This window comes from Pseudorasbora parva, chromosome 4 (assembly GCF_024679245.1).
Source record: "Pseudorasbora parva isolate DD20220531a chromosome 4, ASM2467924v1, whole genome shotgun sequence".
Classification (NCBI taxonomy): Eukaryota; Metazoa; Chordata; class Actinopteri; order Cypriniformes; family Gobionidae; genus Pseudorasbora; species Pseudorasbora parva.
The window spans coordinates 21,065,466-21,091,639 of NC_090175.1; the positions used below are offsets into that span (position 1 = coordinate 21,065,466).

The 26,174-nt window shown below is 38.3% G+C and overlaps 2 protein-coding genes across 6 annotated transcripts in view; one reads left to right on the forward strand and one right to left on the reverse strand.

The window, feature by feature from the left end:
* clgn (calmegin) lies at positions 1-22,677 on the forward strand. Of its 2 annotated transcripts, none has more exons than XM_067441268.1 (15): positions 1-276; positions 730-903; positions 1,007-1,080; positions 1,398-1,456; positions 2,865-3,006; positions 3,112-3,193; positions 3,956-4,148; positions 4,453-4,642; positions 5,078-5,191; positions 16,681-16,837; positions 17,320-17,535; positions 17,641-17,757; positions 19,148-19,319; positions 19,401-19,507; positions 21,618-22,677. In XM_067441268.1, exons 2-15 carry the CDS (start codon positions 730-732, stop codon positions 21,696-21,698), a joined length of 1,878 nt encoding a protein of 625 aa, XP_067297369.1. In that variant the 5' UTR covers positions 1-276; the 3' UTR covers positions 21,699-22,677. The 2 variants fall into 2 exon arrangements, with proteins under 2 accessions (XP_067297369.1, XP_067297370.1); XM_067441269.1 differs by having other exon boundaries at positions 1-168.
* scoca (short coiled-coil protein a) overlaps positions 22,393-26,174 on the reverse strand; it is an 8,245-nt gene continuing 4,463 nt past the window's right edge. The window contains exons 1-4 of one of the 4 annotated variants that reach the window (XM_067441273.1): positions 25,155-25,240; positions 24,406-24,471; positions 24,216-24,296; positions 22,393-24,031 (exon numbers count right to left, since the gene is read on the reverse strand). In XM_067441273.1, coding sequence (XP_067297374.1) covers positions 23,889-24,031; positions 24,216-24,296; positions 24,406-24,424 — 243 coding nt within the window. In that variant the 5' untranslated portion in view covers positions 24,425-24,471; positions 25,155-25,240 and the 3' untranslated portion in view covers positions 22,393-23,888. Of the gene's footprint in view, positions 24,032-24,215; positions 24,297-24,405; positions 24,472-24,778; positions 24,844-25,046; positions 25,241-26,174 lie in introns of those variants that run through there. The other 3 variants (XM_067441271.1, XM_067441274.1, XM_067441270.1) reach the window with 3 other exon arrangements.

Genomic DNA, 26,174 nt, shown 5'->3' on the forward strand with positions numbered 1-26,174 from the left:
TTTTATCGCAGAGGGCGGTTGTCAGTGGCATCCTGCGCTTCCTTCTGATAACACTGGCTATCTCTCTCATTCATAACGGAATCTTCGCGCCGAAACACTGGATGACAAATCCATCCGCTTAAGCTACAGTTATCCGACACATTGCCAATATTAATTCAGCTCGAGGAGGTTAGTGAAGATAGACATTTTTTCTGCTAAACACTACAAACCTTGATCACGCAGACAGGCATCATCATCATCTTCTTCATCATCGTCATCGTCATCACCCAGCTAACGGTACCGCAGCCAGAATACGTTATAATATTGTTATAAATAATATATCAATAACAAAATTAGGCAATTTTATAAAAGCAATAATATACTATTTTGAGAAATCTATTACACCGAAAAGCTGGAGGTAAATGTGATTAAATTGTAAAATATGCCATTAACATATGTTGTCGATTACGTTACCTGTTTCTCTTGTTCTTTTATTATTATTATTATTATGTTCTGTTATAAAGCGTGAAGTATTACAGTAAAATTGAAACAATAAGCTAATCTCTGATGGCAGATGTGTTGATCAATATCGGGGTCAAAGTAGCATGGAATAAGACATCAGAAAGAAAAAAAAAAGTTTAAAAAAAACGCCTCAGAAAAAGAAGTTTATTTTTTATTTTTATTACTGTTATTTATTTACTTATTTATTTCCCATTCATTGGTCATGGTCTATTTTGCATGTTTTTGTAGATGAAGTTGCGGTGGGGCTGGACATGTCTCTTGTTACTCTCCATCTCCATGGTAACATGGGCCCATGAAGAAGACCTAGAGGATGAAGAGGAGGCTCAAGTGGAAGATGGAGATGTGGACATGGAGACAGACAGTGGTGAAAGCATTGACGTAGATGCCAATGTCTCTTTTCAGGTAAGATACCACTCAATAAAAAAATATCCATAACACTACTCACCTAAAAAAAATTATATCAAATGTTGACACTGATAAACTTTGACTCTAATCTTTTTCACAGGTGACGTACAAGACCCCAGTTCCGACAGGAGAGGTGTTCTTTACTGAGACATTTGATGATGGATCTTTGAGCAGGTTTGTTATCATGATATTGCACATGCATGAAGTCAAAATGAAAGTTTTGTGGCTTGTAATCCATGTATGTTTGTTTTGAGATCATATATATATATTCAACTATTATAAATGTGGACAACATTTACATTTATTTTCTGTCTGCAAACTGACTAAAAATCGTGATAACAGATTATTGTCAAAACGATGAAGATTTAATGATCAAAAATTTCACAAAATCAATACATTTTGAATATGACACTTGTCACTTATTGCTGAATTATTTCAGCATACTTATTAATACATACTTATTGCTTTTCATGTTTTATTATTTTCTGCAGTTGGCAGGTGTCTAAAACAATGAAGGAGGATGCTGATGAAGATATTGCAAAATATGATGGTTAGTTTTCCAGCTGAGAGGATTTTGAGTGTGATTTTTATTAGCTTATTAATTAATAAAACTGATAAGATATTTTCACATATCAATATTTCACTTCAATTAAAATTTCATGATCATTTTCTCACCCCCCACATCATTCAAGATGTTCAAGTCTTTCTACAGCCAAAAAGAAATTACGTTTTTTTTTAGGAAAACATTCCATGATTTTTCTTCTTATAGTAGACATCAATCGGGTACAATGGTTTGAAGGTCCAAATTGCAGCTTCAAAGGGCTCTACACGATCCCAGACGAGGAATAAGGGTCTTATTTAACGAAACGATCAGTCATTTTCTAAATAAAAAAAATAAAAAAATGTATATACCTTTTACCACAAATGCTCTTCTTGCTCTGATCTATGATGCTCCGTCATCACGTTAGAAAGGTCACACAAAAGTACCAATCAAGTGTTTACAAAGAGAATGTGCAAAGTCCCTTCACAAAACAAGTTAAGCAACGATGTCGGACGATTTTGAAATTGGAGGAGAAGACGACATGGAGTTTTCTGCCCTACCGTGGTACTTTCGCATATGTCACGCGTGAGCTTACCAGTGTGATGACGTAATGCGTGGCTCATCACAGATCAGAGCAAGAGCATTTGTAGTGAAAAAGTATATACATTTTTATATATTTAAAAAAAAAGACAATCGTTTTGTTAAAAAAGACCCTTATTCCGCGTCTGGGATTGTTTAGAGCTCTTTAAAGCTGCAATTTGAACCTTCAAACTGTTGCACCCCATTAAAGTCCACTATATGGAGAAAAATCATGGAATGTTTTCCTCAAAAACCTTAATTTCTTTCGGACTGAAGAAAGAAAGATATGTTCATGGATGATCTTGGATGGTGTGGGGGTGAATAAATAATCAGGAAATTTTCATTCTGAAGTGAACTAATCCTTAAAGCTACACTGTGTGATATTTTCCCCATCTAGCGGTGAAAAGGTATATGACAATCCAGTGAATATTAGTTTCTGTTCCTCTCAATTCCGATTTCGTTTTAACTCCTACGGTGGCAAATATAGTCCAAGATTAACATGGCTTCCAGTTCGACCTCGTTCATCACTGCCATCGAGTGTTAAAACGCGAAAAGCGAAGCTTGAATTTACGGGTATATCCCTCTTTGGCTAATGTACGTTCAAGATGGAGGGGCAACATGGCGTCCAGCATTCGAACCCCTCACCCGTATGTATTTTCAGTGGCGTATTATAAGCTTACGAATATACTTTACTACTTGAAAGAAGTAAATATACATTAATGAGCACATACATTTTTGAAAGAACTAAGTGTTTTTAGCTAAGAATAGACTAAAAAAGTTACACAGTGTAGCTTTAAAAAAATCCTTTCCCAAATTGTTATGTCTTGTATGTCTGTAGGTAAATGGGAGGTTGAGCCCTTGAAGGAAAACAAGGTGCCTGGTGATTTGGGCTTGGTGCTGAAATCTCGTGCTAAGCATCATGCCATTGCAGCTCTGCTTAACAAACCCTTCGTGTTTAAGGACAAGCCCCTCATTGTCCAGTGAGTGCTGTTTTTACTTACATCCTGACATCACACAGAACCCTGGATTTCTATGGTGCTTGACAAATAAAACTTTCGCATTCTAACAAAATCTGATCTATGTAGGTATGAGGTCAATTTTCAGGATGGGATCGACTGTGGCGGCGCTTACATCAAGCTATTGTCAGACTCAAAAGACTTAGACCTGGTATGTTTATTGACTGCTTCATATGTTTGGAACAAATTAAGGGTATGTTCACATTTGGCAAATTTGGTTTGATAAACAAACTGGTGCAATTGCTATGTTAGTTCGGTTCATTTGAATACATTTAAAGGGATACTTCACTGCCTTTTCATATTAAACTATGTTATTCCCTTAACTTAAACGAGTTGATACATACCTCTCTCGTCTCAGTTTATGCACTTAATCTCTCTGACGTGTGGTGACGATCTGATAGCATTTAGCTTAGCCCACTAAGCCCAGTTCATTCACTATGGAACCAAACAGAGATCAAGTTAGAAGTACGAACACCTCCACTTTTTCCCTATTTAAATAAAGTTACACAAATAGCTGAACGATCAAGTATGGTGACAAAATAAAACGTGGCGCGTTTCTAATCGGATTAAAAAGGAGAACTATAATGTATGGCGGAATAGCACTTCTGAGAGTACTTCGGCTCGGCGCAGTAAAAAGTCCCGGTCGAAACATCTTCCCTCACATCTCCCTATTGACAGAAATGAGAGAGTGAGGGGGAGGTGTGAGGAAAGATGTTTTGTATAATGTTGTATCTTTAGGTTTGATCTTCAAAAGATCCAGACCATAAAAGAGAAGTGAACACACCCTAGAAAACCTGCCCTGGATTTGTTATAAAATAGGCATTTTATAAAAAGTTGAATTGTGAGATACTGGATTTGAACATGATATAAAGTTGCCATTTTAAGAGTGATGTATACGTCTTTTGACTCACAGGAACAGTTTCATGACCGAACACCGTACACAATCATGTTTGGGCCAGACAAATGTGGAGAGGACTACAAACTACACTTCATCTTCAGACATAAAAACCCCCTTAATGGAGATGTGGAAGAAAAACATGCCAAACGGCCTGACGTTGATCTTAAAAAAATCTATACTGATAAAAAGACTCATCTCTTCACCCTTGGTGCGTACACACACTTGTGTTCTTGTAATGATAAGCTCTGACAACATTTTAAAAACATATAATATCATTACTATTATATAGATTTAATAAATGTTATAATAAGTAATTGAATGGATCAATAGTGATAATTGAAGATTAAATCTGAAAAGTATTTCACCATATTACAAATGTATGTTTTTTTTTTTTTTTTTTTTTGTTCAAATTTAAAGCAATTTAGCATGCGTGGAATGATTTATATTATATCATTTAGTGGGTAATGAATTCATTAGAAATTATGTTTGCTCTCTTCTTCTCCTTTTCTCAGTTTTGAATCCAGACAATAGCTATGAGATCTTTATTGACCAGTCCAGTGTTAGCAGGGGAAGCATGTTGACAGACGTTGTTCCACCTGTGAACCCTCCAAAAGAGATCGACGATCCCAAAGACTCCAAGCCAGAGGACTGGGATGAGAAGGCCAAAATCCCAGACCCAGAGGCAGTCAAACCTGACGACTGGTGAGGTCTATGAATATGAAGCAAAGTCAAATGCAAAAAATTTTTTGTGTGTTTATGCCAAAGTCACTTATTTAAAACAGTACACTTTTGTGACTACCTTCACAGTTTTTATTTACATTTTAATAGTCATACTGGCAGTCATGGCAGTCATATGAGGGACCATGTAAAATACTTATGATTAAGTTGTGTTATGTTATCAAGAGAATAGCAACAGTGGTATTGTATTTCAAGACCTGGTTTCTTTCCTTCATCTATCTATCTATCTATCTATCTATCTATCTATCTATCTATCTATCTATCTATCTATCTATCTATCTATCTATCTATCTATCTATCTATCTATCTATCTATCTATCTATCTATCTATCTATCTATCTATCTCTCTCTCTCTCTCTCTCTCTCTCTCTCTCTCTCTATCTCTATCTCTCTTTATAGGGATGAGGATGCCCCTGCAAAGGTCCCGGATCCTGATGCAGTGAAGCCTGATGGTTGGCTGGATGATGAGCCAGAGTTTGTGTCTGACCCCACTGCAGAAAAGCCAGATGACTGGTGAGAGGAAAAGTATTTTGTGTAATCCAGTGGCTTTTGTTAGTGCTCAATAAGGAGCTTCAGTATTAGAACCAATTTATTTGCCACTGTAAATTTGTCAGTATCGCTCACCCCTGGGAAGAGGGCATGTTGAAAGACCCTAGACCCCAGTCATGCGACATTGTGCATCAAATCAATGTGTCTTACACACCACTGTAAATTTTCACACCAATATGACTTCGGTGCAAAAGTGCCCTTTCACACTGGACGCGATTTTGACGTGCGAATAATTCGCACAATGTTTTTTTTTTCCGATCAGCTGTTTGTGTAATGAGCGCTTCCACACCAAACGCGAATGTGCTGAGGCGGAAAAACAAGATTTATTTTTTCCGTTTCAATGTCGTTTTTTTTTTTTTACTCTAGCAGCGACAAAAACGGCTTCAACCAATCACAAAAGGAAACAAAGGTGACGAAATGTCCAGTTGTTGTCACGAGCTATTCAATCAACTTTAACCTTTGCCAGGCATGGCATTTTTCATGAGATTATAACTAAGCTCTACAGCTGCAGCTGTGTTTGCCCACTGCATGATACAGACAGCAATAACTTTTAACATTTTATCAATAGTTGATTTTTTTTTTCTAAGCATTGTGTCCGCGATTATGGAAATTGAAAGTGTTGCCATCAGTAGGCACTGAAATGTTTACATTGTGACTCGACTGGAAACATCTGCTCGGATCGATTGATTCCCTGAAGTGCGCGGTTTGTCTTGTCAGGTGCTCTGCCGTCTCAGGAGGAGATCCTCAAATTGTCCCACAGACTTTAGAAAGTAAGTGCTGAACCGGCCATGATAAAATTTTAGCTCCTGTACAAGATTAGCATCCTCCCCTTCAGACTCTCTGTTCTATAAGACTGGCTGTGGCTGCACCCAAAACCTTCTTCTCGGTCCTTTAAATAAAATGAAAAGCTTGTCTTCACTGAATGATAAAGTCCCAGTGTTTTCTCAGCTGTCGCCGTGAATGTTTTGGAATGTTGGAATTCTGAAACGTCGCAAATTCGTGTCGCGGCTGATGTGAATGGTTTTGACGTGTAATATTCGCATGCGAAATATTCGCTTATTCGTGTCGCCTTTCAACATCGTCATATCTGCGCTACCCTTGAGTTCCGTAGAAACCATGGAAACACCAATGACACTTTAATATAGTATTTTATAGGGGTGACCCTGAATAGTCTAAGATGTATCGATATGCGGAGCCTGATTCGACCACCGATCTCACGGTCGAATCTTCGCTGGTGTTATGAAATGAGGATCATACCATTTTGGTAATATGGGAGTGCTCAGTGCTAAAAATTTTAAAGACGTGGCGTGGCGCTGTCTAGAGACGCTGCATGAGCTGAGCTTCACGTCCTGTTTTTGCCTTTAAAATTCGAACACATTCAATGAGTGCCTGTCCACGGCCACTCAGGAAATTGTTTAAAATCCTGCTGGGCCACAGAGCGCCATTTCAAGGTTTTATATTAAATTTATATTATATTTCCCTCAAATCGTCAATGTGCATACTGATTTAACCCTGTGCTACAAGATACAATCATAGTGCAGCTCTTCTGTCAGTCAATTCAAAATTGAGCTTGCGCGTCAGGTGGCGGTGTGAGATACCTGAGGCACGGCGCTGAGCTTCGCGTCCGGTGTGCAACCCCCTTAGGCACTATGCACTATGCAACTTTCCGTCCACTGGAGGGCGTCTATTCAAAACAAATGTGTAGTTTGATGACGCAAAGTGTGAGCGCAGCATCTTGGGAGATGTGGTCTTCACATCACAGCCAGTGGAAAATAGGACTCGGGCAGAAATCACGTTCATGCATGCGGTTATTAACGTTACTGTAGTCTAAAGCAGAGCAGGACCGAGTGTTGTGATCCTGAGCACAGCAGCTCTGTTTATCATATTAGATACATTTAAGTGTGTTTAAAATGATGTTATGACGTTACTCCGTGCGTTCACTTGTTCAAACTGCTAAGAGTAAAGCGCTCCTGCCAAATAAAAGCCTAAACCGAGGGTAGCGCAGATATGATGCAATTGACAGGCGACTCCCTCAAATGCAATGCTGAAATGTCCCTGTCCTTAGTTAAAATAGCAATTTTCTCACAATTTACAAATAGTTGGAAACATCTGGGATATTGTAGGTACTCAACTGAACAAAATATATAACACTGGCCTAGTGGTTTTTGGATATTTTACTGCAAAAATACTACATAGTGCACCTTTAAGAACGTGCATGTAAACACACTCAGTGTTCTTTTCCTCTCTAGGCAGGTATTTTTTATCAAAATGTTCTTTTATATATTTGTGTGATGTTCTGTATTTCGATCGTGGCATTAACATGTTATAAGAAAATGGTTTACGAATGTTTATCCACCACATTACCTTTTATTTAAGCCTAAATTAAAAAAAGCCATTGTCAGTTTGTCTGTCAGTTGGCAGGCAGTTTTGGTCGCTTTATTAAAAGTTGTTGCTGTGTGCAATGTGTAAAGGAAAATAAAAATAGTTTTACCCTTCTGCTGACAAGTGTCGTGCCCCTCCCAACCCATTCACGCACACATAGATTATTCGACTATCGGACGACCATAGAAAGATTCAACAATTCTGATTCAAATGTCTAAATCCTTAGTCGGGGACACCCCTAGTATTTTATTAGACATGCAAGCAACTGTTTAGATATACATTTATCAACAGAAAACAAATCATTGTTATACAGTGCAACACAGTTAGCCTAATTGTTTGAATCGCTTGTTTTCTTGACTGGTGATTTGTGCAGGTCTCTCTTATTAGCATTATTTCCCAAGGGCACATGGCGCGTCCTTGTTCATACCACCGTAAATTAATATAGCCGCTCATTCATGTACATAATTTCTGCTCGAGTCCGTCGGATTACTTTCCATCGGCTGTGGAGTTGTGAAGACTACATATCCCATGACTTCAAACTCATTCACTGTGTCATCAAGCTACGTCTTTGTTTTGAATAAGTGACTTCTAGCGGCAAAACTTACCTACTGTGCTCTTAAAAAACTCTTTCTTTAAGAGGCAACCTTGAATTCCTTTCCAAGGACATTTTTTCCTTAGCTTATTTGATGATATGCATCATCTTTTATGCAAATTCTTACATTAACTCAAATTCTTACTATAGGCTGTTACCAAACAACTGAAATTTGTAGCACTGCATTTGTTGCACTGCAAAAGTGACATTTAGATGTAGGGCTGTCACAATTCCTCAATTAAATTTGAGTACTCGATTATTAAAAAATATATATTTTATAATAGACCTTATAGATAGTGTCGACAGACCGTAAACCTCAAAATACTAGAAGTGGTGCATCTCATGGACAAGAATCCAGGAACGACATTATTAAAAAAAAAAAAAAATCTAAGGCTGCAAGATGTATTAAAACCCCTTAAAGGGTTAGTTCACCCAAAAAATATAATTTTGTCATTAATTACTTACCCTCACGTAAGACCTTTGTTTATCTTTAGACACAAATGAAGATATTTTTGTTGAAATCCGATGGCTCAGAAAGGCCTTCATTGACACCAATGTCATTTCCTCTCTCAAGACCCATAAAAGGCACTAAAGATGTCATTACAATGCTCATCTCACTACAGTGGCTCTACAATAATTTTATGAAGTGACGAGAATAGTTTTTGTGCACAAAAAAACTAACAACATAGGGATGGGCCGATTTCAAAACAAAGCCTCGAACCTTTACGAATCAGCGTGCTGATTTATGATTCGAATCGCTTGTCAAACCGGCAAAATGCTGAAATCACGTGACTTTGGTGATCCGAATCATGAATCAATGCGCTGATTCATAACGGTGCAAAGCTTTGTTTTGAAATTGGCCCATTGCTATATATGACTATATAGTCATTATTTTTTTTTGTTTTTTTTTTTGTTTGTTTGCTTTGTATATTTTTGCGCACAAACTATTCTCTGCGCTACATAAAATTATTTTAAAGCCACTGTAGTGAGATGGACTTTTTTAATGATGTCTTTAGTGCCTTTTATGTGTCTTGAGAGAGGAAATAACATTGGTGTCAATGAAGGCCTTTCTGACCCATCGGATTTCAATAAAAATATCTTCATTTGTGTTCCGAAGTCACACAAAAGGGTGATTTTGAAGTTTACGGGTGTCGAAAGCCATGAGGGTGAGGAATTAATGACATAATTCTAATGCACTTTAATTATTCACATGCGTGTAGGTTACGTGCATTGCAGAGCGGCTCCGTTCTGCTCCACATGAACTGCTATAATGTTCATCTGGGAACGCAATGTGCCATTTTATCAAATTTAAGGTAAATCATTTATAAACCCATGCCAATACAGGAGAATGCATCAATATAGTTCTCATTATGCAAACTGTTCATCGTGATTTCAAAAGAAAAGGTTAACCCTCCGCTCTGAGTTTGTGCGTCTTGATGTCCACATATTCTTGTTCAGGAAATTACACTGGCTGTAGCATTACTATTGTAAAGAAGTAGACAAATATAAAAGATTAAATTAACATTTGAATTAAATGTTGTTTGGCCAATATTAAAGGGTTACTTCAAGGAATAGCATTAAGCTTTATATCAGTAGAAACCTGGTGGTATATTAGATTGATTGTCATTTTGCGTCATCTGAGGCTTTTTTGGCCAGAGGCTACAGCAATAGTAGGAGCAAGTTCCGCATGTTTTCAACTCCCACTCATCTCACTCAAAGAATGTAAATGTGCAGGGCCACTCAGCTCGGGCATTTATAACGGAGCGGTGCGGAGCAAAGCGAGTTTTTTAACTTTTCAATGCATTCCTATGAAAGTTAAGCTTCCATAGGCATGATCTGAAAACACTCTAAACACGCACTGTGAATGACTGCCGTGCTTAGCTTTTCGCTCTCGTGATGAATGTAGTCTGACTCCTGCTGCGTTTTTGCCGTGACTCTCCTTCGGCTCACTCACACTTTATTGAACAGACACATTCAGTTTTTAATTTTAGAGTCTATTCTCTAAATAAACAAAATTATTTTATTACTATACAAATTAAAATGATGTGTGGGGCGGTGCCACGGTGGGCAAGTGATAACCGGTTGCCATGGCTTGGGAGTGGCCTCATAGGGCAGCGAAGCAAGTGCATTCTGGAAGTTGTTGTCTTTCATCCATATGAGCCACAAAAAAAATTTCTGGATTGTCTCAGTCTAGAAGGCACACTTCTAAAATAAATTCACATTTCTACTACATAAATGACCCAATTTAAAGGGTCATGAAACCCCCCTGCTGCAGCGGTGTTTTTTCACACCTTCGATTTGAAAAGGCTTGTTAAAAGGGGTGTGGTCGACTGTGAAAAGGTGGGATGGTATTGTGTGGAAAGAGGGAATGGTTTGCATAAATAGGGGAGTGTCAGTAGGTGCATTAAGATTAGCGATCCCAATAGCAGCAGCAGACAGCGGTTCTGAGACATGTTCTTGGGTAACGTTGGCATAGTTTAGGCTACCACAGTGAGATTAAATGAAGGATGAGTACAGCGAATGAGAGAGTTATGAGATGCGTGCAGCAGAGATCGCAAATCATTCAGCTCTTCAAAGTTCAAACCAGCATAATTCAGTGAGAAATGAAAATAAATGTTATTCTGCATGACGAAATATTATGCAAACGTGATAAAACTATATTTGTCCAAATATGCATGCTGTTTGGCAAGATGAACAACGCGCCGACGTGATAAGAGAACGTGAACCACCCAACATGCGATGTGACAGAGATGTGTAATTCTAGATCGGGGTAAAAGCGAAGGGGTTTGAGGCAAGTCTCGACTGCGCATCTGAAGCACAGAGCGACGCGCGCTGGGTTGCCGTGACGATCCGCGCTGTCTATCACTCGGCACCTAAATCTATATTTGTCCAAATATGCAGCACACTGTTTCACTAAGAGCCCGAACACATGCGGTTTAGTGCATGGCAGTGACCACAAATAAAACGGAGAGGACGTGGCTTTTGTTCATTAGCCTACAGATTACAGATGGGTTATTTTGCACTCCTGACATAAATTAGATAGTCAACGCTTGCAGGTTCGGCGTGCGATTCCTCAGGTGAATTTTACTTTACCGAGCCTTTGTAGCAAATGCTTCCACAGACTGCGCCCGCTTACAGCTCGCTCGGCGCCCTTACGTTACTTCGTATCAGCACAACGCATAGCTTTCCTCCGTGACTTTTCCGCACGCTGCTTCCAAAACTTCCCCACCATATCTCTACAATAATGATGGAAGATGATGAGCCTGACAGAAGTGACTGTCTCATGCATATTAAAGTAAATTATCTTGTATGCATACTACAGCGCAGGGATTGGACTGAATGAGCTTTATGTCATGAATATATATCGAGAAACGCTCGGAGCGGTCGACGTCAGCATGTGCCCAGCAGCCCATACTTGGGCCGAAAAGCCCGAGCTGACGTCAGCATTTGTGACGTTGCTCCGACTAAGCTTTTCAAACCGGAAGACAGAAATCGCTCTGAAAAATGCAAAAATAACTATTTTCACATATGAATACCATTAATGAGTACCCTTAGTGTTTTCAATTATGTGCAGCCTATACATATCTGTTTACATCTCAAAAAAAGTGTTTTGGGGTTTCATGACCCCCAATACACATTTATCTTCCCAGCTGTAAAGTACCCCTTTAAACATTAAAGGACAACTCCGGTGAAAAATTACCCTAGGGGTAATTAACAGAAGGTTACAGAGTAGATCGTTCTCTGGAATGCGTTTTCATGAAAATCGAATGTAAAGAATTTTATCTCTAAAAACAGATTAGCTCATAAAGTTTGTCTATGGGGCAAAGGGTAAGTGAAATTAAAGCGCTAGTTAATACCACTAACAAAGCTCAAAATAGCCTCACACTAACACGGTAGCATAATGAGGGTCCCTACATGCAAACCGAAGCATTGAGAACTTTGTAAGTGTATAAACAGTTTAATAAGAAGATACTTTATAAAGACAGTGCATTAAGCGTTTACGGTCAGGCGCCATCTTGGAAAGCATCTCGACTAGTCGAGCGACGAGCGCTGTTCTAAGTGAGCTGGTCGATAGGAATTAAGGTTGTGAAATCTAATTACATGGACATTTTTATTTTTATTTATTTATTTTCTCTGTTGCGTTCAGTGTTTTCTTCCGGAAACAACGGACCATATGAGATTCCAAGTCACAGTCCATCACTTAGCACAGCGTTTGTCGCTCGACTAGTCAAGACTGTTTTCCAAGATGGCGCCTGTCCGTGAACGCGTAATGCAGTGTCTTTATAAAGTATCTTCTTATTATACTGTTTGTACAGTTCTCAATGCTTCAGTTTGCATGTAGGGACCCTCATTATGCTACTGTGTTAGTGTGAGGCTATTTTTAGCCTTGTTAGTGGTATTAACTAGCGATTTAATTGCACTACCCTGTGCCGCATAGACTAGTGTTATAAGCTAATCTATTTTAAGAGATAAAACTCTTTACATTCAATTTTCATGAAAGTGCATCCCAGAGAACGATCTACTCGGTAACCATCTGTTTATTACCCCTAGGTTCATTTCTTACCGGAGTTGTCCTTTAACAAGGATTTGATCATGCTGTAAAGTGTGACAACACCAGGCTGTTGGTGCCCTCTGCAGGCATCTGTTATACAATGTATGTACACAAGTTCAATGTTTATATTATGTAATGTATTATGTATTTTAACAGTGTTGTTCTATAAAACCATGTGATTACTTGCTTTTGATATTTTATTTAAACCAAAAACTACTGCCTCATGGTTATTACATATGTAGTTTAAGTCATTTTAAAGGCTATTGCTTGCTTAGGTCTTATTACCCAAGACGGATTACTTTGATTACCAAAATAATAGCAATTGCATTAATGCTGCTATAATGTTTTATAAATATTAGTATTTGAAAAATTCATTAAGGCATTCAGTCAAGTCAGCTGGTTTGTTTAGTCGGCTGATTCATTCAGGAACAAAGCAAGTGACTGTCTTTATGAATGTGTCATTGAATCATTGACACCGATTCATTCAGCTATGAAACACTACTGTGTGTTACTGAATGAGACACACAACGGTTCTTTTGCAGGTTTGCTTTTATTTTTATTTTTTTCCGAAATAGAGCAAAAACAGAATATTACCAACATCATGTCAAATTTTGCTCTCAATATTAACTTATTGTTTATTGAACTGTTGTATAGAATTGATATCACATTTGCAAAATTGGATGACAAAAGCTTTAAAACGTCAGTCTTTTTAATTTTCGTCTGTGTCAGTGAAGAAAGTAAACACAAAATAGTATTTGGATTTGGAATAACATCAGCGTTAGTGAATGATAACGTCAAATATCCCTTTGATGTACAGACCAAACATGGATAACTACATAGACAAATACAAAGTTGCAGACACTGTCAAAAGGAGAAACAAATATTTGAAACATATTTGAAAAAAGTTTTTTTTTTTTTTTTTTTTTTTTTTATGTGCCCGATTGTGCTTTTTGGAAAAATACCTTTCATGCAGTGTGTAATATAGCTGTTTGTGAATGTAAAAGGTCTGCGAAGTTTCAAAGAATCTCTCCTAAAAGAAAGATTCCATTTCTGAACTGCCAAAACAAGTCAACAACAAATCCAGTCGCACTTCCTGTTACATCTCTATGTAACAAATTTGCATTATGTCAGCCTATGTTTTCATTGGCTGCCCGCAAACAATGTCTACTTTGACCCGCCCTCAAACACTGTCGCTGCGTCCCAATTCGCCTACTTCTACTACGTGCTAAAAGTATGTACTCGTTTTGTGAAGAAAAAGTATATACTTTTGAGTGTGTTGCAGAAAATTATGCAAGCTTAGGGACATACTACTTTGTCATCTTTAACGGACTCTGTCGCTTAGTTACGAGCATATCGACACCGTTTAACTGCCCTGTAAGGCATCGTCAGATGCAGAGATGCAGAGACTCTCCTTGTGTGTTTGCAGTTTAAATATAATGAGGCATTTAAAAGTGTCAAACGTGTCATTACAAAAGTTCACAATGCTGCTGCAGGTGAAATATAATTTGGACAACACTGTATAAATATAAATTAAAATATAAAAAGTATAAATATACTTTTGTCAGGTTAAATATTGGTCACTCAAACCCCTTTATCTAAACTTCTCTACTTAACCGTCGGACTCGCACATCCGCCATGTTTGTAGTTTTTTAACGCTTTTTATCCGTGTTTGTAGTTCTAATCGAATCCTCGTCCAACTCGCAATGGGTTGTGGGCAATATCAGCCGTCAGAGTGTGCATCAATACATACTTCGAATTCTGACCGGAAATGAGGTGATGTGCATTGTATACTATTAGAAAATTAAAGTGTTTTTTACCTTTAATGCATGTAAACCTATTGTAGGAGATCTCCAAAACAAAAATAGTTTGTCTGCTGAACACAAAGGAAGGTATTTGGAAGGATGTTTGTAACCAAGCAGATCTCGGCAGCCATTGACTACCATAATATTTTTTCCTCTCACTATTCAATGGCTGCCGAGATCTGCTTGATTACAAACATTCTTCCGAATATCTGTCTTTGTGTTTTTTAATTTTTGGGTGAACTATCCCTTTAAAATAGCATGATGGGGCAATTTAATAGCATAAATTACTCTCCTAACCACATCCTATAAACACATTAAGGTCAACGCCACATGTTTTACCATATTTATATGTAGGTCAGAGAACTTTTAACACTCCCATTTTAATTTTATACATCTTTTTATTAGTGAATTTAAAAGTGAATTTTCACAAGTTGAACATTTACAATGTGCACACGTTCTTAATCGTATGCGTAATATGCTGAAAACGGCTTTATTAATGTTTCTTGTTTTGTCACATTCAGTTGGGAATTACATTACATGTATCATATTTTAATTAAAACTGCTGAAATTCAACAAATGCTGAGTAGCTTGCATCCCTGGATATTACTAATGGTAGTTTATTACATATTTAGCTAAGCTATATATAGCTTGCATTTTACCTCACTTTTTTACCGTTAAAACAGAAACGTTGAGCTGAAATTCATGTTCTGTAAAGGTTTTTTTTTTTTCAAAAGGAGAAATTCTAACGAATAAATATTTGCAAATAATGTATTTATGTTAATAGGCTAATGACTCTCCTAACCACAACCCACACTTGAGTCAAGGATGGTAACTGAGGGTTATGAATCTCTCAGAAATGAATGTTTGTTTGTTTTTTTTGGGGGGGGTTTGAATTTATTTATTTTTATTAACAAAATTAACAATATACCTAATATGCTGAAAACGGCTCTTTTAAAGTTCCTTGTCTCGTCGCATTCAGTTAGAAATTACATTAATCGATTCAAAATAGAGAAATTTGACCAATGTTGAGTAGTTTGCATTCCTAGATATTCCTGTTTGTCTATTGTAGCAGTTGTAAAATATGACATTTAGCTTCATGCACTTAATCTCAAGACTCTTTTACATTTAAAATTAAAGCATGACCTCTGTGAACTGTAAAGTCCTGCCCTCTTTGATTTGATTGGCCATCTCAATCATTGTCACTTGTTGTCATTGACATGGTGTTTTGTGATAGCCTGACAAGCCAGACCCACATCAAGATGTTTGGTCTGGAAACTCACCATTGACAGGGCTCAATCTGAGGGGCGGGATAAACGGTTGTCTTTCAAACTCCCTCTGCACGCGATAGGATAGCGCTACACCAACCAGAGCAACGAAGGTGAAACAGAGCTTGTTGATAGATTAAACGTTCGCCGTATCCGGTCGGCAAAACTCCGAAGACATCTTCCCTTCTTAAGAATGACTTCAGTGCAGTTCTTTGTACTTTTCTAAGAGAAAAGCTTAACTCCAAGTCTTCCGGAGTCGCGGTCAAAGCTGATTTGAATGACCGCCGTTCGCCAGTTCCTGTGTTTACTAGTAGCACGCAAGCGCAACTCTGGCGTCATTATGGTCCCCACCCACCGACTCAATGTGATTGGCCCGTCAAGAGCTTGGCGTTTAAAGCTCAGATGGGTATTGAGAGTTGCTAGACGACCACTCACGGGCAGATTAGATTAGCTGCCGCTAGGGTGCGTCCAGATTTCTAGGCTAGTTTTGTGCAGCACCCAAGTAAATTATTATTATTATTAGGTAATTATTTCACACATTTTATTATATATCACACAAAAAATGCTCACTTTCTCTGATAGAATTGGCCAGACAGCCATCTGTAGTATTTATTACACTATACAAATAAGCAAAACTGTCATTTTAGCTGTATTTCTTCCTTATATAGCAAGTTGTCAGTAGCGCTCTCTCTCTCTCTCTCTCTCTCTCTCTCTCTCTCTCTCTCTCTCTCTCTCTCTCTCTCTCTCTCTCTCTCTCTCTCTTCTCTCTCTCTCTCTCTCTCTCTCTCTCTCTCTCTCTCTCTCTCTCTCTCTCTCCTCTCTCCTCTCTCTCTCTCTCTCTCTCTCTCTCTCTCTCTCAGGGATGAGGAAATGGATGGAGAATGGGAAGCTTCTCAGGTTCCAAATCCAGCATGTGCAGCTGCCCCTGGATGTGGTGAATGGAAGTCGCCCATGGTCAATAATCCTCAGTATAAGGGCAAATGGAAAGCTCCTCTCATAGACAACCCTAACTTCCAGGTACTAACATCTGGAGTCTGGAAACGTTGCTGAAACTCCCAGATTTTATTCAGCACAAGCAAATTTGACACACAGCCTGTCGTTTAAAATTCTGTTAAACCTATTGCATATTACTGTAGTTTTATTTATTTTTAAATCAATGAGTTACAATACAATAGAGTGTAACAGTCAGATGCCGTAAGTAAAAACTACATTTTTAAATTTGATTTGAAATTCTGGAAATTGATTTTAACGACAAACACATATCAACCTTTCAACACAGCCCCTATTGTGAGCTTGATTGTTGATTTATATAGTTCTTTCTGCTGGTTGGCTTGGTTCAGGGTTCATAACAAAAAAATGTTAATACCTATGGGAAAAATGTATGGAAAAATACTTCTGGAACCAATGGCACTGAAAAGTGTCTGTGCGCTGAATAACCACTGATCTTTAGTAGTAAAAATGTTAATTTATATTCAACGACTTTGTGTATTTGTTAACAGGGTGTGTGGAGTCCACGGAAGATTGCAAACCCTGACTACTTTGAAGATCTTCACCCGTTTAGGATGGAACCATTCAGAGCTGTAGGTCTGGAGCTGTGGTCTATGACTTCTGACATTTACTTTGACAATTTCATTGTCACCGCAGAGAAGGAAGTGGCAGATCGCTGGGCTGCAGACAGCTGGGGACTCAAAAAACTGGTGGCTAGTGCCAATGAGGTATGCATCTGCCTCTCCCATAAGCTTTGCTCTGGTAATTATTGCTCATTGGGCTTGAGTTTGGTTGACGTTCTCACTGTGTTGTCCGCCTTTTTTCTGTCTTAGCCTGGAGTGTTGAGTCAGTTGGCACTGGCTGCAGAAGAGAGGCCCTGGCTGTGGGTGGTTTACATCCTTACAGTTGGTTTGCCTATTGGACTGGCTGTTCTTTTCTGTTGGCCAAAGGTAAGGCCTAACCTCAGAGGCGATCCTACTGAATGCAAAAGGAAGCACTTGATATAGCAGACACAGTCAGTGTTGTGTGTGCGTGCGTGCGTGCGTGTGTGCGTGCGTGCGTGCGTGTGTGTATAACATAATTCATTACATAACCTGTTTTGATCACAATGACAGGATTATGTCTCATACTACTATATGTAAAGCAGATAACGCAGGGCTCCAGACTGCGACCCGGTACAAAATTTTGTTAGAGGTCGCAATGGTTCTACCACCTAGTTGCCCAACTGAGCTGAGCTGCCTATTGTGTTGTTTATGAGAAACTGCAAACAAAAACAAAACTACTTGTTTGAGATGTGTGGGCCTAGACAGATTTACTCGCAGGCCAATCTTAAACACATGACAGTGTTACTACACAGCGCTAGGACATTCAGTGAAAAAGTGTTTGAATTTGCCACTGCATTAATAACATTGCAGCTTCTAGTGGGAAGCATTTAAATTCGGCACAGAAGTCTGCTATAAACCACAGATATCAGAACAAACAGCAATGACATTAAAACCAGGAGAAACATTGTGCCATTAACGTACAAGTTATAGAAGGCTTTTCAATTCACAAATGACCAACATTCAGCATGGATTTAATGTAGCAATGCTAACTGTAACCATGGTATTGTGGCACAAAATTAATTAAAAAAATTATACAATTCTAAATATATTAATGCTATTTTTAAAGTGATGATTTGTAAATCTAATAGTTTTTGGCCTAACAAACACTTTTATTTTAAAAACATCTGACATTACCACTATAACCAGTAGATGGTGGCAGAGGAACTCTTATTATTAGCCATTTCTACTCCATAATGTATGGAAAAAAGTAGGAAGCCCTAAAGTCAAGTAAAGATCGATTCTTTTATAATCATTGAAGCTGTCAGTCAGTTCAGTATGATAATAGTATACATATATATGGCTTTACTGTCATACTCAAGTTCACATATAGGTCCTTCTGAGAAACTTAACTCAAATTCGTCATTTTTTGTGTGTTTGCCATGTGACGAGATCCACATAAACCACTTGAAACATAAACAATACAGCTGAATCTGGTTTACTACACTAACTCAATTGATATATTGCTAAAGAGTATGGCGTTTAGGATTAGTTTGCGAGCACAAAATCCTCTTAATGAGTATTTATCATTGGTAGCATAGCAACAAACTACCAGTGACCAGCCCTGGTGCGTTCTACAGGTTTGTCAACAGATATGTTTGATGACAGACAGGATGGTGCATGTCTTCTTCCTGCCTCTTTTAGTGTGAGCACATTGAGCGTGCCTTTCGTGGTGAAGAGGACTTGGCCAACTGCTTCTTGAATATTCTCAACTTCCACATTTATATGTATATTGCAGAAGTCGGATGATGACTATGTATACAAGAAAATTGATCAGCCCAAAGCAGAACCGGAGGAGGTAGAAGAAGAAGAAGAAGAAGAAGAAGAGGAGGAGGAGGAAGAGGAGGAAGAAAAGGAGGAGGCAAAAGGGAAAGATGAAGATAAAGTAGAGGAGGCTACTAAAGCCAATGGTTTGTGAAATGTATCCTTGTTTACCATTTAAATACTTTTCCTGTGTAGCTGTTATTCATAATTTGTTATTTCCTTACCAGTGGGTGAGAATGGGGACAGGATGGATAAGGACATTGGAGAAGATGGCGGGGATACAGAGGATGAGGAAGAGGCCAGTAAGCCAAATGACACCGCCTCAGAGGATGAAGTAAGCAAGTTTGCATTGTCGTTCAGTCTTCTGTAGCCAGACTTATGATCCTCCCATTCTTACCAAAAGAGTAGGGTCCTATGAAAATGTTCTGTTCCATCTTTTTACTGGTAAGATACCATTCACACATCAATACCAAAATACCGGTCAACTCTGTGATGTCAATCGTCTGAAATGAACTTTGAACACTGAGCCGTTTTCTTCATCCACCTGGGTGAGACGCGCTTTAGTTTGACTATCTGTCTACTACATTGATTCACCTCTGAGTGACAGACGTAAAGGGATGATCACACAGAACACAGATTTGCTCTTGAAAACATGATGCGTATAAGAGTTATTATAGTATGCTTGCTTATGAATGGAAATGAAGGCAAATGGATTCTTGTGCATGAGTCAACTCTGCTTTACCAGTTATTTAAAGTAATGACTTAGGGCTGGGTATTGTTTGAGTTTTAGCGATTCCGATTCTGCTAATTGACAGATTCTCTCATTCTTATAATTTGCCATTTGGGTTAAAACATTAAAGGAACTGTATGTGAGCTGGATTATAGCTGGATATTGCGTTTCGTCTGTTTTCCGCATCATGAATATCAATAGTATGCAGACTGTTTGACTGATAAAGTAAATTGGTCAATCATAGTTTGTTTTATGTGACATTTAAAAGCGTGCAAATCTGAAATCAATAACATGGTTAGAAAGAAACTGCTGGAAACATTATGGTCACATTGATTCTATTATACTAACTTTAAAGGTATAGTTCACCCAAAAATGAAAATTGTCATTAATTACTTACCTTCATGTCATTCGACACCCGTAAGACCTTTGTTCATCTTCAGACACAAATGAAGATATTTTTGTTGAAATCCAATGGCTCAGAAAAGCCTTCATTGACACCAATGTCACATCCTCTCTCATGACCCATAAAAGGCACTAAAGATGTGACAAAGTCCATCTCACTACAGTGGCTCTAAAATAATTTTATGAAGAGACAAGAATAGTTTTTGTGAGCAAAAAAAAATAACGACATATAGTGATGGGCCGATTTCAAAACAATTCATTTTATGATTTGGATTGCCAAAGTCATGTGATTCATCAGTTTTGCGGTTTGACACTAGCCTGACAAGCCAGACCCACATCAAGATGTTTGGTCTGCAAACTCACCATAGACAGGGCTCAATCCGAGGGGTGGGATAAATGGTTGTCTTTCAAACTCCCTCTGCAAGCGATAGGATAGCGCTACAACCAACCAGAGCAACGAAGGTGAAGCAGAGATCGCTGACTGATTAAACATTCGCCGTATCCGGTCGGCTAAACTACGAACACATCTTCCCTTTTTAAGAATGACTTCAGTGCCGCTCTTTGTTCTTTTCTCAGAGAAAAGCTTAACTCCAAGTCTTCCAGAGTCGCGGTCAAAGCTGATTCGAAAGACCGCAGTTCGCCAGTTTCTGTGTTTACTAGAAGCACGCAAGTGCAACTCGGCCGTCGTCATTACAGCCCCGCCCGCCGACTCTATACATGATGTGATTGGGCCGTCCAGATTTTGAGGAACACAGCTCAGAATGGTATTGAGAGTTCCTAGACGAAACTTGCGGGCAAATTAAATTTGCTGCCGCTAGGGTGCGTCTAGATTTCTAGGCTAGTTTGACACATGATCCGAATCATGAATCGATACACTGATTCAAAACAGTTCGAAGCTTTGTTTTGAAATCGGCACATCACTATCGTTATGTCGTTATTTTGTGTTTTTTTTTGCACACAAAAACTATTCTTGTTGCTTCAATTATTGTGAGCCACTGTAGTGATAGACTTTGTAACGACGTCTTTAGTGCCTTTTATGGGTCTTGAGAGAGGAAATGACATTGGTGTCAATGAAGGCCTTTCTGACCCATCGGATTTCAACAAAAATATCTTCATTTGTGTCTGAAAATAAACAAAGTCCTTATGAGTGTCGAACAACATTAGGGTAAGTAATTAATCACAGAATTTTCTTTTTTGGGTGAACTAACCCTTTAATCATTGTGCCTTTTTTTGTTGTTGAGGTTTTTAAGTCAGTGTGTACTGATAATCTAGATCCACTGATTGTTAGACTGACCATTTTGGGTCTTTGCAGATGAAGGACGCCGATGAGGAACTTCAGAGCACAGGAGAAGAACCTAAAGCTGTGAGAAAGAGAAGAGTACGGAAGGACTGAAGAACAACATTATCCCCACAATTCTTCCTCCCTTCTCTCAGTCCTTTGCCTCTTTTTGCTGCATGCTTTCGGCTTAAGCCCTTTAGCATGCAAAAAAACGGCAAACCTAGCCGCTCTCCCGAAGAGGTCATCCTTCATCCGACTAAACCTCGCCTCACCTCTTTCAGTCTTCCGCTTAGTTCTTATCAGTTACCATTGGGATTTGGATTTAGATACAAAAAGTCAGACCTGCTGAGTTTTATCTCCAAGTTTTTTTTCCTATTTTTTCTTTATAGATTAGAATTCAAGACGTTTTACTGGGCCAGTGTTTCCCTGCTAGTGATGAAGGTCTGAATACTGTGAAGGGAAATGTACAATGGAGATCTTAGAAAGATTAATTCGTTTATGATCACCTCAATGTTTCAGTTTGTTAAGTTATTAAAAAAGGGGTCGGTTCTTTGTGAGTTTTTAAGTTATGAGCTTTTTAACATGATCAAAACGCTGATCGTATTTATTGTTTGTATCTGATGCGTTTGAACTTAGGCATAGAACTTTTTAATCTCGCATTCTACTGTCATTACCTTAGTTTGCAGGCTATGGGGAAGAGCTCCACGAGACCAAGGGCCGTCTCCACTAAACAGCTAGGTCATCAGAGTGCTATAGGAACAAAGATCAGTATTGCTATTTTGGCATCAAAGAAAGTCATTGAGCACAGTTGTTGTCACTGACACTCTTTAATCGCAGAGCCAGTCATAAGCACACTGAAAACACTCCCACTGACATCAGACTGACCGCCGTCTATGAAACCATAGAGCTTTGGAAACTGACAGGTTGTTTTTCAAGTGATGAACAGTTTTTGGGTTTTTTTTGTTGCTTTTTTTTTAGGTTGTGTGTTCAGCCTTACAAGGACAGCCTTTTGTTTACATGTTTGCAAACTGTTCATTGCTCTTGGAAATAAATATTTACTATAAACATCTGCACACTATTGCCATGACTTCAACCTGGAAGCGTGTACTCGTTTGTGCAAAGGCAAATAATTTTATTAAAGGCATAAGTTACAAAATAAAATGTACACTTTAAGAACAGGCAGGTATAAATTACATAAATGAACATTTTCACAAAAGAAATATTAAACAGAGTGAGTATGTAGTGTTGTGGCAGATCCTTCAGTGTCATGTCAATAATTCATACCAGGAGAACTTTCACATCAGTAAACTCTGAGCAAAGAGCAGAGCATCCAGACTTATAAATGTCGCTCGCGCAAGCAATCGGATCAATATCACTCAGCAACCTCACTTCAGCCTCTGAAAGCAGTAAAAGCTAAAATCCATCTATTTCATCCATTTTCAGTTGATCCAAAGGACGTAACCATGAAGAGTGAATTCTACAAAATGCTGCAGTTAACATTGATCTATTGATCCTACTCAAAAGATGTCAGGTCTGAGTACTACTCAGATCTTTTAAGATAAATCAAAGCATGAAATGAGTAAATGTTATTCAGTGACTCAAGGCCTGTAACTTTACTTTATTGTCCTCGAGAGTATGGTTCAGGGACCAGATTTTATATATGGCAGAATTCAAATTGCATATGTTCTGTACAAACTGAGCAACTATCATTAAAATGATGTGGGAATGTAGACCTTGATTTAAGAAAAATAACTTGAGGGAGGACTGGTTTTGGATATCCATTTCCAGCCTTTTAAATCATGCAATTTAGTTTAGAGTTATGCGATGTCATGCACTTTCCATTTAACATATCTTTACAGTCAACTTGCTTTTAATATGCATTGTGTAAATGGCTATGTTAGTAGTGAAAAGCCAAAACTGCTCAAAAGATATTTTCAAAAGACCTCAACACCAGACTTTGGCTTTATTGTACTTAAAAGGGTGAAGTCAAAAAGAGGGTCTTAGATTGGTTGTGTACCTGCTAAGTGAATTATACAGAAGAGGTGGTATTACACCAGCTCTGTACTTATCAGATCACTAAATGCATCGTGCATCCTTTTAGGTATTTTAACACAGTTAGCTGACAGGAAGAGGCAGCAGCTCAGTCTATTCAAGTATTACCCAATCAATTCATGCTGAGAGATGCATCAGTATATTTTATACAACAAAATAAATATAAAACAAACAATGGCTTATGTACGGGCTAGTTGTTTGAATGCTGGGAAGAGAGGAGCTGAATTAAGCTGACGTGATCAACATGGTCACTTATTTTCGTTTGCTTTTGGTTTCGGTGGTCTGAAACACGCTGGAGGCGGACATGAGGTTCTCTATGTACTGCCCAAGAACCTGGTTCTCCGATTTTAGCTTAAGGTTCTCCTCCTTTACGGCGTCCACACGTGCAGAGAGATCTAATGAAGACATACAGAAAGCATTAGAGTGCATCACTTAGCTTTTTTTTCTGGCAGCCTATAAGTGCCTGAGTGGATCAGTGGAGTCTGGTTAAACTAGAGGAAAAACAGCAACATGAAGGGTGTATATTGAGTAACAAAACAAAACGGCGGCAAGATACAGGAACAAAATATGCTTTTATACCTTCAAGTGTGTGCTGAAGCTCCAACACTTGGTTTATGAGTCTCGTCTTCTCCTCCTGTTCAACCTGATTCTCCATATCTCCTGAAAAGGTGCACACAAACATCTGAAACAATTTAAACTGAAGCGGACATGCATTTTAACAACACAATATAAAATAATTATAATAAATTCTGGGTGATATTTACGTTACCATCAATCTCACAGTTCATGGTGCTGTCCTCCGGTATGAAGCGCTGGATTTTAGGTTCTCCGTCAGCTGTAAGAGATATATCGATGTGAAATAAAATATACTAATATAAATACAAACGTGTGCTGATGTTTTGGGACATGTTTAAGAGTAATTTTATGGTATTCTTTAAAAATCAAGTGAACAATACAAACTGAGCGGTGTCAAAATCCAAGCGCATCAATAAACAGTTGGCTAAAGTTAGCTTTTGGCTAACAACATAACAATCCATCGCTTGACATAAATAAATTGTTCACAGAAAGCGAAGATCACTGAAATTTACATGGCATGCTTAGTGTAAGTGTAGTTATTAGTACTCGAGACATAATATTATTACTCTGGTTTTATAAAGTTTTAACTCATGCCACGTCTAAAACTCTCCACTCTCCGTCTCTCCAGTCGTTATCATAACGTTACATTAAAGGCCTCTGCACCCTGGGTGCTAAAAGACTCGTGAGGAAAAACGGCTTTAAAAGGCCAGTAACCAAATTCATTTAAAATAATTAGCAATAAATAAACTTGGTAAAAGAGCCTTTAGAATATGAAACTATGCTCAGACGTAATAAGCGTGATCGCATGTGATAGTGAAGCCCTTACAGTCCTACCTGATATAAGACTAAAACACGCAGCGTTAAGAAAGATGATGAAAAATAATCGCCTCCAAATCAGATGTCAAGATAATGGTTCAGAGTCAGACCGTCCGTTAACGTTACCTCATCACTCCTGTCTTTTTCCTTTTCACATTCAGAGAAATACCGACAGAGGGAGACAACTCAACGAGGCTGTGCAACGCCAGCATGCAACTCACTGCGTATACTGCACTCTATTATTATTATTAATAGTATTTGAATGCATTATGCACCAGAGTAAACATTTGGTCTCATTAGAACAATTTTCAATAGTTAGAACTGTGTTCTCCCTTGGCAAGTGAACACAGTAAAACCACTGCTCCATTGTTTAATGACAGATTCCATAACTTACCCCAGTTTGACAATTTGCTCTGCTATTGGGACATTTTGTCACAAAAGGATACGTTAGGCCTACATTAAATCTGTATGAGAAACGGGAAATTAAAATGTTCAAAAGCTTAAACAGACAACGTGACAACTTTAGTCTCATCTTCCCAACATCTCCTTTTAATTGTGTAAGCTACCACAGAAGAAGAAGAAAAAATATAGGTTTTGAACGACGAGTGTGAGTAAGGACCTTTCTTTTTTGGTCAGCCATCCCTTTTAAAAATTATCACTAAGAGTAGACGAGTCATCTGTAATATGCAGCCTTGGTTCTTAATGCTCTGACAATCGCTTCATTCACATGCTCACTGTATGTGTTAGCCAGCCTCTACACACACATGCACTGTACTGCCCCTTATGGCAAGTGAGGTTTCTGACGTCTTGACTCAAGGCCTCGCCATTCATTCCTGTATTTGGACAAGAAAACTATATGCTGCACAGCACTAAAGCATTAAAACGCCGAATTATTTATATTACTGCAATAATAAAGCATCACTTAAGTTCAATCATTCAGGTCACACTTTGTCTTTAACTATAGGCCTGTATACTTACATCAGAAATATCACTTCTACCTATACTTATTGCATTCATCATGTTATCATGTTATACTGCAAAACCTTTTGCTGCTATTGAGATGGAATGAAAGGTTAGTGACCGGTTTGATGTTATGGTATGGTTAGGTTTAAGGGTGGGTAAGGGGTAGGATAAATAGTCTAATTA

Coding starts and splice junctions, on each gene's coding strand:
- clgn (XM_067441268.1), top strand. CDS start 730: ATGAAGTTGCGGTGGGGCTGGACATGTCTCTTGTTACTCTCCATCTCC. Junction 4,643..5,077: donor GCAGTCAAACCTGACGACTG/GTGAGGTCTATG, acceptor CTCTCTTTATAG/GGATGAGGATGCCCCTGCAA. Junction 19,508..21,617: donor ACACCGCCTCAGAGGATGAA/GTAAGCAAGTTT, acceptor GGGTCTTTGCAG/ATGAAGGACGCCGATGAGGA.